At 34.8% G+C, this 16,811-nt stretch overlaps 1 protein-coding gene across 1 annotated transcript; it reads right to left on the bottom strand.

The window, feature by feature from the left end:
- Positions 1-5,736: 5,736 nt before the first annotated feature.
- Positions 5,737-6,339, bottom strand: LOC143550383 (uncharacterized). The gene has a single exon (XM_077041040.1). The coding sequence runs from the start codon at positions 6,337-6,339 to the stop codon at positions 5,737-5,739; it is 603 nt and encodes a 200-aa protein (XP_076897155.1).
- Between the last annotated feature and the right edge of the window lie 10,472 nt (positions 6,340-16,811).

The following is a 16,811-nucleotide window of genomic DNA, read 5'->3' as shown; positions in this document are numbered from 1 at the left end:
GTTTAAGTATATCCAAAGCATATTGAGACTGAGATAAAAACAGTCCATTTTGATCACATGTGACGGTTATGCCGAGAAAATGGTGTAACGGGCCTAAATCTTTCATTGCAAACTGCTGCGAAAGCGACCGAATAATGTTGTTCAGAAATGCAGTGGAAGAAGCTGTTATCACAATGTCATCCACATATAATAATAAATATGCCATATCATTATCTTGGCGATAAACGAACGAGTTATCACACGAACTTCCTTTAAGCCCCTTACTGACAATAAACTGAGAAAACCTGTCAAACCACGCCCGTGGTGCCTGTTTAAAGCCATAAAGAGAGCGACGAAGTTTACACACAAAGTTCGGTGCATTCGGGTCAACAAAACCAGCCGGTTGGTGCATAAAGACTGTTTCGGTAAGGTTTCCATGCAAAAAAGCGTTTTTGACGTCCAACTGGTGAATCGGCCAAGAACGAGACAAGCCGATCGAGAGGACCGTGCGTATCGTGGCTGGTTTAACTACCGGACTAAATGTCTCATCACAATCAACACCTAATGTTTGTGATTTACCGTTGACCACCAAGCGTGCTTTGTACCGTTCTAAGGACCCATCATGATTAAATTTATATCGGAATAACCACATGCAACGTATTATAGGGTGGTTATCTGGCTATGGCACCAATTCCCAAGTACCATTTTCTTTCAACGCTTTAAACTCATCAATCATGGCCAATTTCCATTTGGATCGGATAGAGCTTTTTGGTACGTGGTAGGGATAGGGGAGGTCGGTTTGGGAGATTCTGTGGTGTGTAGATTATATTTTAGATTTGGTTTTGAAATACCAGATTTTGCGCGGGTTTGCATAGAGTGGTAACTGGTGTGTTTGGGTGTAGATGTTGTCGCCTCGGGTTGTGGCGGGATGATTGGTGTCAGCTCAGGTTCTAGTTAATGTGTAGTGGGGTGGGCCGATGAAGAGGTTGGTGAGGGTAGTGGATTGTTGGAGGTAGTTTGGGATGTATGGGAGGTTTCTAAGTGAAGGCAGTGTGGGAGGGGGCGGATGAGTAGGATAGTCCGACGGGTACCCGAGAAAAATGCAACGGGTGAATCAAGGATAGAGTTTGTGCGGCATGGTTGCGGATAGGTTAGGGTAACATGCACATCCGAACACACGTAAATGGTTGTATGTGGGGTGGCGGTTGTAGAGAGCATAGGTCGGAGTGTGATAATTAAGACGTTTTGTTGGTAGTATGTTATGCAAGTAAGCAGCGGTGTGAAGTGCCTCAACCCAAAATGAGGGTGGTAGGTTGGCATGCATGAGAAGAGGGCGAATAATATCATTAATGCATCGAATCATACGTTTGGCGCGACCATTTTGCGGGCTAGTTTGCGGGCACGAGAAACGAAAAACTAGCCCGTGGGTGGAGGCGAAGTTATGAAAATCAAGGTTATCGAATTCACCACCCAAATCACATTGAAAAGTTTTAATGTTGCGTTGAAATTGGGTTTGAACAAATTTATAGAATTTAGTAAAATTTGTAAAGACTTCGGATTTGAATTTAAGGGGATAAACCCATAAATAATTTGTAAAATTAACAACAAAAACCATGTAATATTTATAACCAGATTTGCTAAGAACCAGGGAAGTCCATAAATAACAGTGAACGATGTAAAAGGGAGCACAGTTATAGAACGAGATTCATTAAAAGGTAACCGTTTGTTGTTCGAAATTTGACAAGAATGACAAATATTGGAAATATCCTTATTACATGAAATAAAGGAACGACTAGAAAGTAAATATAGATAGGATGTTCCGGATGCCCAAGACGGTTGTGCCAGTTGTTTGTAGTAGTTGTGATTGAGCAGTTTGCAAAAGCGACAGTAGGTTCGGTAAACGGGTAGAGGTCGGAGTGATAGCCCCTGTGCTTATTACATGATAGCCCCTGTGCTATCATGGCGCGAAAGAATCCGTCCATTGGTAAGGTCCTTCAAAGAAAAACCATATGGGTCAAATTCAATAGACACAAGATTTTCACGACTAAATTTACGAACAACAATTAAATCTTTAATGACATGGGGTGCAAGGAGAATATTATTTAAGTGAATGGTTTTGTTTGGGAGTTGATAGGGGGAATTACCCGATCCAGAAATTGGTAGTGATTAACCATTACCGACAAGTATAGTACCGTTAAAAGGAATAGTAGATTGTGATTGAATTTTACCTTGATGAGAGGTTAGGTGGGATGATGCACCAGTGTCCATGTGCCAAGGAGTATCACCCTGATTAATTTGCATAGACTGAAGTGCCGCTCCAAGTTCAGTAGGGCATAGCGGATTCGGACCGGGTGCTGACCTATACCCATTAAACGCCATATGGGCTTGTAGAGGTTGGGGTTAAAAGCCTGGAGGCGGATTTGTAGGAGCTGATGGTGTTGATTTATTTGTCCAGGATGAGGCCCAATTAGGTTGGGCTGGGTGTGGGCATGGTGGAGGCCCGGTCCAGCCATGTTGAGAAGGTCCATTCCATCCTTGAAAGCCACCCTAGCTTTGTTGTGAGTAGGGATGTTCAAAACGGTTTGGGACTAGGAACCGGAACCGGTTCCTAACCGGTTCCTATATTCAAAACCCCCTTTTAAACCGGTTCCAGGCTCGAACCGGTTAGGGAACCGAACCGGTTCTCCCACCCTCGGACCCCTAACCTATCTAACAGGTTCTTACCGGTTCCTACACTGTAACCGGTTCCAACCGGTTACAGTGTAAAAAATTTTTTTTTTTTCGTTTTTCGTTTGCGATTTGGATTCTAAACTACGATTCGTATTTGTATAGCATGAAAAATAAACAAAACAATTAACATAAAATTCATTTTACTTACTTTAAGAAGTTCAAAAAAAAAAGGTTACATGTTTTAAAATCTTCAAAAACAAACTAACAAAACATTAAACTTATAAATATAAAGTTGTGACATATTATTTCTAGAAAAGCCTTCTTGTTCGTCGTAATTATTGAGCGGCGACTTCTTCCTCGGAATTACTTGTAGAAATGCCTTCTTGTTCGTCGTGCACTCGAACATCAAGTGGTGTTTCATCTTCGAGAGTGGTTACGTGTTGAATACGATCGATTGAGTCCAAGTGATCCTTTAAGCAAATGCACATCTCCACCGACTCCGAATTTAGTCTTGTTCTTCTCACCGATATTACCCTGCCACTAAGAGAAAAAGCGGATTCCGAAGCTACCGTAGAAGCTTGGACGGTTAGTAAATCACGGGCCATGGTGGCAAGAATCGGAAACTCGGTTTCCTTTACCTTCCACCAAGCCAAAACATCAAAAGTGCCATATTCCTCTTCGGATAAACCGGTAGAGTAATCATTTGCACTATACCTTCCTAGTTCGCTTGAAGGGGTGTTACCCCTTTGTTTTTTAGCCGTTACGTTGCGAACGGTGTTCATAAGGCTAATCATGGGATCTCGTACTCTAGTAGCACTTGAACTTGATGAAGACCCCCCCGGCATAGGCATGTGTATGTTTGACCCATATTTATTTAAATAAAAGCCATACATAAATTTAAAATTCAAGTTAAAATAATTTTTTGCCTCTGTTGAAAAGTTTGGGTCAATTTCATGCATATCTAAGGCTGAAAAAATTTCGTCTATCACACATTCAACCCCCGTAACATTTAACATTGGGTTTAAAGCGGCGGCGCAAGTAAAAACCGGTGGCAATTCAAGAAAGTATTTTTTTAATTTAAACTTCATTGGTAATATGATGTTTGAAAACATTGGACTTTTATTTTCAAATTCTTTAAGATTGTTAACCATTAAAAATAACTCCGAAAGAACCAAGGGACTTGTCGGATAATACGTTCCCGATAGTTTCGTAGTTGATGTTTTAAAAACTTCAAGAAAAGTCGATAAGTCATTGATAATTTCCCATTTCTCATTTGAAAAGGGGATTGCCAAATCATTCTCGGCAAGACTAGAATGAAACATTTGTAAAGTTTCTCTTTGTTCCAAAGCACTTTGAAACATTATGCAAGTGGAATTCCATCGATGAGGTACATCCCAATTAGCTCCCAAAGCTTTTCTTCCCGTATCTTTACAAAATTTTCTATAATCCGTTTGTCTTTTTTTACTTTTCTTAAAAACTTCATGTATCATTAGTCTAAAATCGTTTATAACCGATGTAACCTCATCCGAAGCAAGTCCGTCTTGCACGATTAAATTAATGATATGTGCAACACACCTTGAGTGAAAAAATACCCCATTGCAAATCGGCGTATATTTTAATTTTAATTTATCAACCGCCGATGTATTATTCGACGCGTTATCAAATGCCATTGAAAATATTTTATTTTCTACTTTATAAGTTTTTATAACATAATCTAAAATTTCAAACAAATTATCTCCCGTATGTGGATACTCAAAGAGTTCGAAAGCAATGGTGCGTTTCATCATTCCCCAAGTTGACGGGTCTACCCAATGAGCGGTGACACAAAGATAAGATTCGGGTAAACCATGTGGAGCCGACCAAACATCACTAGTTAAGTTTATTCCCGTATTTATATTTTCAAAATATGCAATTAGTACCTCTTTGGCCTTCTTCCACAATTTTAAACAATAACGTTTAAGAGTATGACGACTTACGTGAGTGTATTGTGGTTGAAGCGTATCTCGAATCATGGCGGTTAAGCGAGGGTTGTCGAAGTGGCTAAACGGCAAAGCTTCTTGAATCACAAACTTCGCCATACGATCTTGAACTCGATCAATTTGGTATGTAAATATTCCGCCTTCACTATCCATTTGCGTTTGTTGCGAATCGACGTTCTTTTTCAACGCCTTGCAATACGGTTTTTCGATGTGTTTCTTCAAATTTGAATTCGAAAGTGGGTTTAAATAAACCCCACAAAACTTGCACCGAGCCTTCAATGAATGGTCACTCAATTCAACCAAATCCCAATTGCACCAAATCTCTTGATTACGATTATGAGGTACAATACGAACGAAACTTGGTTCGGCGTTGGAACCTTGACCAACCGATGATTGTGAGGCAGCCATAACAACAAATATGAATATAGAAGAAGAGAAAACAAGAAATTAGAGAACTCAAAACGTTGTAATAGCGTTTTTTTGTATTTTTTTGCGTTCGGGTTTGCGTTTTGAGTGTTGTGATAAACCCATGACACCAAATACCTATTTATACTAGTAGTGGGGTGCTTGGGGTAGCCAAAAAACGGCTATTTTTGACCCCAACGGTCAAAAAACGGCCAAAAAAACGATTTCTAACGGCTTAATCGATCCAACGGCTAGAACCGGTTCCGGTTCCTACCCGCCCCCACTCAGAATTGCAAGAACCGGTCACGGATCATCGGGTTGAATCAGATAGGGTCCGGTTCCTACCAAAAACGGGTAGGAACCGCTTCGGTTCCGGTTCGGGTCCACCGGTTCGGTTCCAGGAACCGGTTTTTTTGATCAACTCGAGTTGTGAGTATCCAGGGTTCCACCCATGTGAAGACTGGTGATGGAGGTTACGACCGCCGCGACTATAATACCCACGGCCGCCGCCCCTTCCTCGTCCCCTACCTTGACCACGAGACTGATTATTGTAGGTATGTTGATGTGGTTGAGGTTGATTTTGGTTCTGATTAGGCGGAGCCGACGGAGCAGGTATCGATTGCGAGGGTGCAGCTAGGGTCGACTGGGTGGGGTTGACCTGAGCTTGGGCCTGCAACCTTAATTGTTCCAGTCCGATTCGATTTCAAGCTTGATCCCATGTGTTTGGGCCTTGATTGATGGTGGCAACGGCTATATTGTACTCACTTGGAAGGCCTTTAATCATCTGCATCACGAGTCGGGACTCGTCCACAGGTTTTTCCACATCTTCCAGTTGGTTGGCGAGATCTTTTAACTGCTGGAAATAATCGTCTAAGGACAAACATGCTGCAAGAGTAAGATTTGTAAACTTATGCTCAATGAGTTGTGCCCGGGCTTCCATGTTGTTAAGAAAAATTTCCCGGATCTTGTTCCATGCCTCTTGTGCTATTGGGTCTGCAACGAGAACGCGAGCCAAGATCTTGTTGGTGATGGTCTTGTAAATCCACTGCAGGACGATGGCATCGACCTCGGCCCAAGACTCGTAAGTCGCATCAGTGACGGCCGGAGGTGGTGTCCCATCTATATGATGAGAAACTTTATAACCTTTGGCATGGAGTTTGAATAATTTTGTCCAGCATGAATATGTGACTTCTTCGCCATCTAAAACACGGATTTTGTTTTGGATATTGGTTACCGAATAAACGGGGTGAAGGGTTTTAGGATCGGGTTTGGCATGAACATCACCAGAGGAATTTTCTCCTGCCATGAATGAAAGAATAAAACAGAAAACAAAAGGAAAAAAATTGAGCACAGTGGTTAGGATCGGAGGGATTTCTTTGATACCATAAAAATGTTACTGATGTATTTTCTGAATGAATCCCGCCACACACAAAGAATGTTCCTAATATAGGGAACAACTCTAACAACCTTGCCTATAATATAGAAATACATATCTTCTAAATTAATAGTATGTTATAGAGAATATATGCTTGCTAATACCTAAAACTAGAAATTTGTTTTAATAATGTTTATTTTGGGAATTTTCCTAAACATAAATACAATAAAAATGGCAAAACATTAACAAGATAAAAAAAATAAAGTAAAACAACCTCAAAGTATTAAAACTATTTGTTGCGGTATTTGGTTGAACATATTTGAATTGAAAAGGTTGTTCAGGTTGATTATTTGGTTAATTAATATATTTGGATTTAACTATCACTCATTTGGTTCGGTAGTGAAATGAGAGGGTAAACTATATTTTGATTGAAATTATATGGATTAAATAGGATATTCGGGTAGTTTTATGGGTTATAGAAACGGTTGCTTGGGCTTTTTTATTGGTTAAAAAATGGTTGCTTCGGTTGTTGGGATTTATAAAAACGCTTGCTAGAACATATTACGATAAAGAATAGCGAATCAGAGAGTAAGCTGATAGAATGTGTGGTAAATTGTTGTGTAGAAAATGTGTGTAGCTATAGAAAAAACAATTAGTTAAAGAAAAAACAATTAGCTATAGAAAATGTGTTTAGCTATAGACAAAACAATTAGTTGGAATAATTTTTAAGTTAAAGAAAAAATATCATGAGATCATTAGTTTATGGACGCGGGGAGCGGGCAGTCTTATGCCTAGGTTATCAAAGAAATGAGTAAAACGGCTAAAATTGGATAGAAGAGGCTTTTTATAAGTTCATTATGATGGTTCAGAAGGCTAGAACCGTTGACTTTGAGGATTAAACATAGCGGTGCTTAAGGAAGAGTTTTCAACTGGTTATTTTAATTAGGGAAAGTGAATATGGTGTTGTTATACACCTAACCTTACACGCGAAACTCACCAAAACTACGTAGTTTGATAAAAATATCTAAAAATATAAATCATCTCCAGTTGTATTGCATCTTTCTTCCTTTCTTCTTGCTACCCTCGCATTGATACCTTTTCATTGTTTTTTTCCATAATTCTTCTAAGGTCCAAATTGAAGCATTTGGTATACGATTATGCAAGTCACAATTATGAAATTATCAGCAAACCCCACCGTTTGCTCTATTCACACCTTCTATTTCAATATAAAATCGAAATCACTCAATAACCTAAGATTTTTTTCATCTTACCCACACTAAAATCGAAATTATTCATGTGATGCACCGTAGGTGTTTGGCAAAATTTCTCAACAGCAAGAATTGGAATTGATCATGAAGATTCAACTGATTAATTTTATGTTAACATTTTTTTAATTGAGATACATCATAGAGGTCTTTACACTCAACTTATTACCTACAATTTAAAGATGGGGTTGGGCATTACTTAAAATATTGTTCATTGAGAAATTTTATCAATCATATGTGCAATTACGATACTGGAATAACAAGCAATAATAGTTAATAAATAAAATATTAGGGTTCATGGGTAATTGTGATTCTTAATCAAATATAAAAGATGCTACAGATGAGCCTTTGAGAGATATTGGGCAGAAACGAGAGAGAAAATAGATGCAAAAATTGTATTGTATTTTTTGGTTAGAGGAAAAATGGAGTTTTTTATTTAATTATAATCAAAATTACGTAATTTTGATGAGTTTTACGTGTAAAGCTAGGTGCATAACAGAATCGTATTCACTTTCCGGTTTTAATTAATGAGAATTGGCTTTAAATATTATTGCAATGGAAACGTCTTTGTGGTAACACAATAGCCGGCAATGCCCATGTTTTTTTTAGATGTGTAATGGTGTGGGACATTTTTAAGGTGTCACCTAGGTGGGACTGGCATGAAGCCTTATTATGGATGCCTTTACAATTTGAGAAAGACATAACTCTGCACTTTGATGCCATTGGATTACGTACACTTTGGTTAATTATAACATTATTTGCCATGGAATCCTAACTCTCCGTCATCTACTTGCAAACAATTCAATTAACTTTCGTGAAAATTAATTCTAACATGATTATCTTTATAAAAGGCGGTATTTGTATATATAAACAAAGAGTAAAGACAATAATTGGGCTCAAAACAAACTTACAATAATACGAAAGAGATTATGAAAATTGAAAGCTACGCCACTTTACGTAATTGTAGGATCGTGTCATCTCCTTTTCAATTAAAGGTCTCCTAAAGCTTGTCTTCCATGATTGCTTGAATACCAACTTTGTTATAAAAAATCTTCTTAATTCTCTTCTTCCATATACACCAACATGTCACTGTTAGTATAACGCCTAGAGTCTTTTCTTTTCTTGCTCCATGAAATATGATTGTGAAGAGTGAAGATGTCCACCATGGAAAAGGCAAAGATCGGTTGGATTTACACAATTAATAGATTAAGGTCAATGCCAAATTAGCAATTTCGCAACAGACCAAAAGATGGTCGGCCAATTTGTCTTGTAAGCTGCACAAGGAGCATAAAGTTACAGTGACTTGTCGTAACCATTTCGATAAAGCCACATGTGTTGCGATTCTTTCCAAAACAGCTTACTATTTAAAGATATTGATTTTGATAGGTACCCGATTGTTCCAATCATATGTAGTGTACCCCAAAATCCAATTGCCATGGTCAATGGAAAAGCAAAATGGATAGTTGTGTTCTTCCTCCAAAGTCCGTCTCCATATGTCACGCATATCAAAAGACTTCGTAGTGTTTATAAGATGCTAAGATTCAAGCCTCTCTAATCTCTCTTCTTATGATTTCAGAATCCTAGACCATGTCAGATTCCAAACTATGACATTATCAACTAACAAGATTAAGTACATAACTCGTATTTGAGTTTATTTTATCAAGGTATGGTGAAGATCATTAACTCATATTTAAAATATTAGGGAAAAGAATTTAACTCAAATAGTAAGAAATACAATATATAATTATATGAGTTAGATATTAAGAACATCTATTATAGTGAACCAGTGAGAAACATCATTCACTATCATTTCAATCTATGTTATACCACATCATTTATCAATTTATTGTTTATTTAATTTTTTATTACAGTTAATATATGCTATTTTTAAACAATCACTTAATAAAATTTAAATACAAGTTTAATATTAGTTAAAAATAAATTAAACACTACACAATAAAAAGTAAATCACTTCATATTAACCAAAAAAAACATTATTTAAATATAACAAAAAAGAAAAAAAAGCAAAATAAATAGATTAATTTAATATTGAAATGCTGAGTAAATATATTAAATAAAACTGAAGCCGTTTATCAGACCAAAATGTAATTTCTTTTGAAAACAGCTTTATTTTCGTTAAAATTATATCGAAATGTGGAGAGAAAAAAATAAACCAAAATGTGTATTGAGTTTTTTTTAAAGCTACTGAGCAAAATTTATCAGAAAAAAATCTAATTAAATGTTAAATTAAGTATTATAAAACAACTATAAAATTAAATATTTGCATTGCCTTCACAAGTGTGAGCTCATTCGGCTAAGCACCCTCATGCGGTTCTCAAGCGTGAGTGATGTGGTGTTCCAAGGTGATTCACGCAGCGGCATCACCTAATTCATGCATCTCCCTCACGCATTATTAAAAATGCTTTAATATTACCTCTTAAAGCATCCTCAATGCTTCCAAGCAGGTAGCGACGTGGCATGGGCAGACATCAACATGGTTGGATGACCCGTTAGAAGAGGCATTCAGATAGTCAAGCATTTGCCCAAAACTCTAAATGGGAGTGAATAATGAGGTGCTGGACAAGCGCAACGGATAGATTTAAAATTTTGATCCGTTTAATGGCAATAGAGTATAAAAAAGATAAATATATAAATGATTACGGCTAGTTTAAAAGACAAACGTTTTACTGCATCTGCTTAACTGCTTTGGATGGTCTCACTACGGCGTTCAGCCTCAACGGTTAATTATATATTGGTTGATTATTACGAAATCACTCCTGATGAGATTGAAGAATTGTCTAATGTTGTAATCGAAGTTATCAATACCATGCCTAATGGTGTATATAAAGATGTGTATTTAAAGAAGCATCTGTAATACATTTTTAATATAATTATGTTCTTAGATTTACCTTTAAAATTTTTAAAGAAATTATTTGTTTCAAATAATTCATTGTATTAATTTACACAATGAAGAATCCCGTGTATACACAGGTTCAAAAACTAGTTTCCTTATACTTTAACAGCGAGCTCCCCTTCTCAAACATGATCATATGTTTCTTATTGCTCTGTCCAATGATACTATTCAAGCCCCGGTATGTTCAAATTTTGAATTTACCATACTTGTTGTTTTCCGTAAAAAATAAATTAAACAGTTTCTTAGAAATTAACTATAGTTTTTGTAATTATCTTTTATTTTTGTAGTTAATACCTGAGGTGTTTCAACAATTGTTTGTTCAAATCAAAAAACAAACTGGATATTGTTATTTAAAAGACCATGTTGGTACTATTTGGCCCGTTGTTATAAGTAAACCATGCGATCGCTATTCCTTTGGTCCTGGTTAGAAGCCATTAGTTAGACAAATTCGTTTAGAGGCTGTTGTTATATCCTTTTTGATCAACTTGAAACGTCTAACTTCAACGTCTTTGCTTTCAACAAGGATGAACAATCTGGCTGCAACATATGCATTTCATTTTAAGAATGTCATTCTCAATATTTTCTATGAATTTTTGATTATTAGTATTTTTGTTATTCAGATCAAAGTTTGAACGTTGTATAAATTTTAACAGGATATCCCTGCTTGGTATGTGCATCAGGAGTTTGGTTCTATCGATGACAATGTTTCATTCAAAATATTTGCTAATGATCGTTGTTTGTTTGCGGTTAACCTTACTAAAGTTGGAGATTCTTATAGGATAGTCGATGGATGGTTTGATGTTGTTACTCAGATGACTTTAACAGCTGGTTGATATGTTGTTGTTGAGAGTTTTACTAACCACACAATGATGTTTAATATCTTTAAAGCTGAAGGTTTTGAAGTTATAATTCCATGTCCGAATCATGCGTTCGTATTTAAAGATGGGGTGGGTACTGGCGCCGCTAACAATCCCATAATGATTGGTGATCCAAGTGACAACAAACTAATTGATGAACATAGAGTCATTATTACTAAGAACATAAACCATAAATCCGGGTAATTCCAACTAAGTTATATGTGGTTATTAGACGATTTCTATAATTCCACATGTGAAGTACACAGATCAATAGCTTAGTAAAGTAAGTAGGATCAGAAAAAAATATAAAAAATAAAAAATGAAGTGTGTAGTATAGAAATGAATCTACTATACTATTAAAAAAGGTTTTTTTTTGTTTTTTTTCATAAATAATATATATTCTCATAATTTCTTGTTAATAAAATAATTCAAAAATAAATTAAATTACATTCAACTTTTAGAATTTCTCCTTAATATAATGAATTAAAATTAAATTAAAATAATCAACCTCATCAAGTCGAACGATTCTACATATACTTCACACTAATTTGTTTATATATCTTATTATTTGTGTTATTAAATTGTTTTTTATTAGTTGTCATTTTTTTCATTCCGACAGATTTATGTAAAATAATTTATTAAATTGGTGGTTACAATATAAATCCATATGGTATGTTATTCAAATAATATTAAATTTATTCTTTTTATTATATTTTTTTAACCAACCGTGTATCACGCGGGTTCTATGATAGTTATATTAATATTTAAGACGATACATTAATTCTTGTAGCCTTTCTATTTTCTTAGTCTAGATCTTTCATAATTTCTAGCATTCTGGTGAAATGGTTGGTTGGTTGGATCGGTTCCATCAACTGAAACGTACTGTTCAGTTTGATCTTTTGGATGATTTGGACTAGTAAATCAAAATTGCTAGGCAACATTAAATTTAAGATAAATTAGATTCATGAATATCGTGTACATGCATTACCGGAGATTTAACAAAAATCATACACCATATATTCAAAGCTTGATTATTTACGTTTCGGATGGTGTAAAAGTACCACATCTCCTTATTACCGTACCCGTCCCGACTTGGAAAGAGAATAAATCTAACTATTTTAAATTTCAATCATGGCTACCCGTTACCTCTCTATTTCATATTCTTCAAGGCGTTAATAAATAAACATGGACCCATTTCTTAACGACTAACCACTAATAATTTCATTAATTATATGGTAGAGCAATGGTTGAACACTCATTTTACTAGTGAGAGGTAGGGGATTCAAATCTCACTATCACCAATTTATATGGAAAATATGAGGGATGACCCTGGCTTGCCAAGGTTCGAGTCCTGATCTCACCCGGTTTTACCGGCTTTTCGCTGTCGTGCCGTTGGCGGACGTGGGGGTCGGGTTTTATCTGGAGAATCCCTCAATAAATGGACCGCTAGGGGCCCTGTCCGTTCGGATTCGTGGCCGGCCCGGGCTACCTTTAGCCAATGGGCCGCATACAGAGAACCCGGTGTTACTTAGTTGGTCGTTCCAAAAAAAAAATAATTTCATTAATCCATTGATGGGCTTTATTGATTGAATAAAAAATATGAATGGCATTGGTATCTTGGTGGGGAGATAAGGCTTAGTGACCATAAGGTCCTGGGTTCGAATCTCACAAGAGGTGGTTTTTCTCAAATATTGAGTTTCCTCCTGAATTGGTGGCTTGGTGGTGGATATGATCTCGTGGCACCACTGATGGCACGATGATACTCTAGTGGTGTGTGAGTGATCCAAATTAGTCGTTAAAAAAGAAAAAAAATATGAATGGCATTGGTTAAGCCACCTTCCAGGAAGAAGTGAACCTCGTGAAAGGGAGTTAGACATTAACATGTTGGTGACGTGTTTGGTGGAGAAATCAGAAATAAAAACTTAATAACAAAAAGTTTCAAGGATTACAATATTATCCAACTAGATTTTATCCTTCATATTACGGGGTTGTTTTACATTATTTGTTTTTAATATTTATATATGTATATTTAGATTTTAACTTTATTTATTGTAAAATAAGTTAATAATTAATATACTTGAGGTTTGATGATGAAATGGTTTCACAAATAAATGATATGTTATAATCCGGTTAAAAGCTATCTGGGTTTGGTGATACCCATTACCAGTTTATTTTCTTTATTATAAAATTGTTTCTTAATTATAAATAATATCTTTTTTAAAATAAAATAGGATATTGATTTTTTGTATATTCTTATTTTATAAGATTTTTATATCAAATATTTGATAAGATTATTTTTTAATATAATGAGATGTTATAACCCGTTTAAGAGCTATCTAGGTTTGGTGAGACCTTTATCCGTGAATTAGGGTCAAATACGTGAGAAGCCTTCATTTACAAATAAAGTTTTCTGATGGCTTGAGAGAATAGTTGTTTTACATTTTTCGTTTTTTAATATTTATTTTTTGGATTTTAATTTTCTTTATTGTAAGAAAGTTAATAATATACTTAGGGTTTGATGATGAAAGGGTTTCATAAATAAATGATATGTTATAACCCATTTAAAAGCTATCTGGATTTGGTGACCCATGACCCGCTTATGTTTTTTACTATAAAATTGTTTATTAATTATAAATAAAATCTTTTTCTTTTTAAATTGGATATTAAATTTTAGTATATCCCTATTTTATAGGATTTTCATATCAAATAATTGGTAAGATTAATTTTTAATTTAATGAGATGTTATAACCCGTTTAAGAGCTATCTGGTTTTGGTAAGACTCATACCCATGAATTTGGATTATCCCTATTTTATAGGATTTCCATATCAAATAATTGGTAAGATTAATTTTTAATTTAATGAGATGTTATAACCCGTTTAAGAGCTATTTGGTTTTAGTAAGACACATACCCATGAATTTGGGTTAAATCAATAAGAGGCCTCCATTTAAAAATCAAGAAATCTGGGTGGCTTCCATAAAAGGGGGAAGCGACCACATCGCGACACATAGGATTTTTGGGTTTTTGTTTATATATATTATGGATTCATATGGATGGCGATGTTTGGTTAAGCCACGTGACATATTGCATACTAGGATAAAGCCCGTGTGATACACAGGTGGTTAAAAACAACAAAAAAGGTTAAATTTAGTAATATACATGATAAATAAAATTTTACAATTTATAAATCTCTAAAAACCTCTTTGAATACAATATTGGATGTTTACTTAATTGTTTAATGATTTTCTAGTATTAATTATAAGTGAATTAACAATATATCAAAAATAAGTCAAAAAAACCAACACAATAACTATTTAAGTGGAGTTGGTAAGTATCTTTAGGATGAAACATTAGGTCTTGGGTTCGAGACTTGTATCACAAAATAATTTATTTTTCAAAATTTTACAAAGTGTTATCTTCATATGAAGATGGTTGTATTTGAAGAAAAACCGGGTCATGGGTTATAACATAACTAAACGGGTTCATGCTCCATATTGTGTTTAGAAGAAGAGATGATAAAATAGAAAACTGCTTACATGGCATCTTATGTGAAAGCCCTAGAATGATGCCATGTGGAAAAATCATGTTGCTTTAATATATAGTTAGATTAGATTTGTACTTATATGTTTAGTGCAAATAATCCGACCTCCATCAATTTAGGGGCGGACCTACGATATAAGTGCAGGGTCGGTCGACCCTTGTGATATTTTCTAGAGGTATATATGTGTGTTAAAATATCGGTTGACCCTTATGAAATTTTGATACGAACTCTCTTCTGACTTATTTGAAATTTTTTCTTGAGTTTGCCACTGTACAACATCACCGTTTATGATGTTGTTTTTAATGTAATTAAATTATTTTGATTAACCAGAATTTGCTTAAGAATAAAGAGAGATAAAAATACAGATTGTGGATTAGGAGGTTTAAAGTAAACACTCGACCCCTTGGTGGGCATTGAAGGCTTGCGGATAATGCCGGGACAGAGTCCAAGTCAGAGCCCATGGTTTATGTCTCGTTGCCCTTTCAACATTGGCGTCTAGGTGGAAAAGTTGTATGTTAGTTTATTGAAAATACTACTAAAAGTTGCATTGAACTAATGTGATCGGCGAAAATTTGTAGGTGAACTTTTATAAGTTTTATAAACTATTAAAAAAGTCTGAATATTCTTTAAATATTGAATTATTTTTTTATTGTTTGGTTAAGCCACGTGATATATATTGTATATTTTTGTTATTTGTTTAGACTAGGGGCACAAACGAGCCGAGCCAAGCCCGAGCTCGGCTCGTTTAACTTATACAGAGCTCGAGCTCGGCTAGGATCGTTTACTATTTATCAATTATTTTTATATAATTATAATAATTTATATATATATTTATAATATAATTTAATGTCTAAAATAATATCTATTATTTAGTTATTTTTATTTATTATTTTATAACATTATATATATTAATTAGTAATTATTTTATATATATATATATATATATAATTATATAAATGTCAGGCTCATTTAGGCTCGTTTATTAAACGAGCTTATTTTCAAGGCTCGAGCTCGGGCTCGATGAAGCCCGGCTCGATCGAGCTTTTTAATGAGCCGATCTCGAGTAATTCGCGAGCAGCTGGGCTCGTTTGCACCCCTAGTTTAGACTCAAGGATAAGGTTAAAATACAAAGGATAACAAAAATGAGAATGGTGAGAAAGAATTTAAATAATTGAAGGGTGAGAAATAATTTAATCTATTGATCTTATATTTGAATGGTTGAGATTAATTTATGAATAAAAACTAATGAGAATGGCATAAAAGTAATAACTCACTTATGATTACTTTCTCTCTCCACATGCAAAACACATGTCAATCCTTCCGTCATTTTAAAGCGTCTAAAAACTTTTCCATACAACATTTTTTTAGAAAAAAGTTTTACCATAATAACAAACGCTTTTTTATCATTAATATATATATATATATATATATATATATATATATATATCATATTGTTATATAAAAATAAAAAAAACAGTGGCTTTTTTTTATATTATGGCTGTTCATTGTGTTTTTTAATTGAAGTTTTCTATGCATTGTGTTATGGATTTTGGTTCTTGTGTTTTTCAATTGGTACTCATATTAAAAATAAAATTGAAACAAAGATTACGTTATGTATCTTTTTGTTCGTCATTGTGTCTTTGTGCTCAATATTTGTCTTTCTACTTATTATTGTGTTGTAGTCATTGTGTAATACGTTCATGGTCTTTTGTTCGGGTTTGGCATGCGTCATTCACTTAATTTGAGAAAAATAGTATTACGTTCATTGTGTATTACGTTTAAGTCATTCTGTAATATGTAGTCTCCATTGTGTTTTACGTTTCAGGT

This window comes from Bidens hawaiensis, unplaced genomic scaffold (assembly GCF_021521415.1).
Source record: "Bidens hawaiensis isolate Kalapana, Puna unplaced genomic scaffold, B.hawaiensis_p1.1 tig00016036_1, whole genome shotgun sequence".
Lineage (NCBI taxonomy): Eukaryota > Viridiplantae > Streptophyta > Magnoliopsida > Asterales > Asteraceae > Bidens > Bidens hawaiensis.
This window is presented reverse-complemented; position numbering and strand designations above follow the sequence as displayed.

What these genes read in the sequence shown, in the direction of transcription:
- LOC143550383 (XM_077041040.1), bottom strand. Translation starts at nt 6,339, where the DNA reads ATGGCAGGAGAAAATTCCTCTGGTGATGTTCATGCCAAACCCGATCCT.